At 38.2% G+C, this 2,405-nt stretch overlaps 1 protein-coding gene across 1 annotated transcript; it reads left to right on the top strand.

Annotated features, from left to right (window-relative positions):
- Positions 1–419: 419 nt before the first annotated feature.
- LOC107578702 (YLP motif-containing protein 1-like) lies at positions 420–2,317 on the top strand (the record flags this gene model as incomplete). The annotated part of the gene is made up of 7 exons (XM_016264631.1): positions 420–574; positions 655–717; positions 1,050–1,169; positions 1,258–1,434; positions 1,561–1,644; positions 1,767–1,850; positions 1,952–2,317. Coding segments are annotated over 7 exons (809 nt in total), but the record flags the coding sequence as incomplete, so codon positions are not given.
- Positions 2,318–2,405: the final 88 nt, after the last annotated feature.

Raw genomic sequence — 2,405 nt, 5'->3', positions numbered from 1 at the left:
TGTGTGTACTGTGTATAAATACACATGCATTTTGGATTCACGATTAATCGTTTGACAGCACTATTTTAAAGCTAATGCATGTCATGTTATTTTTTATTTTTTTAAATACTTCTATTCCATCTTTAATGCAACTCTTCTGTAAGAACTCTGCTGATTACACTATGGCTTAATCAAACAATCTTTGTTTGTTTGATCAACCTGACCAACTCAACACAGCAACATTGGCTCAGCTAATGTTGTGACTTGAGATGAGAATATTTGTTTGTCTAGTTTGGCTAGTGGCACAGAAATTACACGCTTAGAAGAGTCCTGTTCACACAAGCTAATTCAAAAGTGAATTCCGTTTACCATAAATAACTGAGTTATTGTTAAGTTTGAAAAGTTGAGAACTGTGTAAGATGCCTGTATTTCTTACTCAGGTGATCGGAGGAGCTATCCAGATGAGCGCCCTCCACCACCCACATCACTGCCCCCTTCTACTCCTGTTGCGCCCCCTCGTGTGGAGAAGAAACCAGAGACAAAGAATGCTGAAGACATCCTCAAACCGCCAGGTCGATCAACTCGGCCTGACAGGGTATGCTACAATTATCTTCTGAATCTCCTTTTGAATAATCATTTTCTGAATACCATACTCACCGTTTTCTTCCTTTTCAGATTGTGGTCATCATGCGTGGGTTACCTGGAAGTGGCAAAAGTCATGTTGCAAAACTTATTAGGGTAATATGCTTTGTTTTGTCTCCATATTTGCTGCTGAGCTTAACTTGGCATATACTCGTGTAGAAACAAACCTCAGCCTTGAGGGTGGATAAGGGAGTTAATTTTAATGTCTTTATTATTGTTAGACTGTATGTTTTTCAGCTATAAACATGCTAACACACAAAATCAAGCTTGCATAGCTTGAAATGCTTGAGATGAGATCCTCTGAGCCGAAGAGACTGCATATAACCAAAAACTTGTTGATCTAAGATTTTCTATTTGCTTTTTTTTTTGCGCAATCTGCTTTGTCATTTTAATTAATCCATTAAGTAAATTTGCCTTTGTTGATATAGGATAAAGAGGTTGAGTGCGGTGGTGCGCCACCCAGAGTTCTTGGTCTAGATGACTATTTCATGACTGAAGTGGAAAAAGTTGAGAAGGACCCTGATTCTGGGAAGCGTGTCAAGACCAAGGTTTGATCTGTTCGACATTCATTTCAAATGAGAAATCCACTCACTTCCCTCAACTGATCGTGCTAAGCTTTCTGACCTTCTTCATCAGGCTCTTGAATATGAATATGAACCAGAAATGGAAGATACTTATCGAAGCAGCATGCTGAAGACATTCAAGAAAACACTGGATGATGGATTTTTTCCCTTCATAATCCTGGATGCCATCAATGATAAAGTGAAGTACTTTGACCAGTTCTGGAGTGCTGCTAAGACAAAAGGGTTTGAGGTGAGCTTCCTTGGCATTTCAACTACATTCAAGTTGTTGCTAGGAATGAATGGCAAGGCTAGTCATATATGTAGAGCTACTTTTTATCTCTACCTAACTGTACTATAACTTTTTTTTTATTCTCAGGTGTACTTGGCTGAAATCGCCACTGATCACCAAACATGTGCAAAGAGAAACATACATGGACGAACACTAAAGGATATTACAAAGGTAGTTTCTTTAACTTGATTTGTGTTTGGAGTTTGAGCCTGCCGTTTTTGTTCCGTTGATCAGCACAATTATATGATGTAAATGTTCAGAAGCCTGGCTAATGATATGCTTGTTGCACACAGCTGGCCAGTGGCTGGGAATCTGCACCACCCCATATGCTACGACTAGATATCAGGTCTCTACTGCAGGACGCTGCGATTGAAGATGTAAGTGTTTGATGACACCCATTATGCTCTTTAAAGGAATTGTAAATGTTTTTCTTTATGCTGGGTTCCTTCTCATAGTAACACAAAGTGCTTTGTGATAGGTGGAGATGGAAGACTTCAACCCATCTGAAGAAGAACCAAAAGCTGAAGTGAAACAGGAAGATGATGACGAGACTGATCTGGTAGGACCTCTCTTTTCATGCATGCTGCTTTCATCTAATAATTGAAAACTGTGATTTTGTAGTTACTTTAAACATGACCCCCAAAACAAGGTAAGTATTCAAAGCATGCATCAAAGTCACAGGATACTCTTTCTCAATCCAAGTTGATAAAAGTGAAACAAATAAAAAAAAATATATATATTTCTGTGACTGGGCTCTCCGGGGCTATTTGTTATAATTGCAATCCATATTCTTATTATGGATTATTAAATGCTTTCACAATCAAATATATTGGCAACAGCAAACGTCACTAAAGGCAGTGACTTGATTTTTTTTGAAGTGCTTGATCACATTTTGCTGAAGTCTTTAAATACCCTGTAACTGTATATATATA

The sequence above is a fragment of the Sinocyclocheilus grahami genome, unplaced genomic scaffold, assembly GCF_001515645.1.
Source record: "Sinocyclocheilus grahami isolate Dianchi unplaced genomic scaffold, SAMN03320097.WGS_v1.1 scaffold11571.1, whole genome shotgun sequence".
Classification (NCBI taxonomy): Eukaryota; Metazoa; Chordata; class Actinopteri; order Cypriniformes; family Cyprinidae; genus Sinocyclocheilus; species Sinocyclocheilus grahami.
This window is presented reverse-complemented; position numbering and strand designations above follow the sequence as displayed.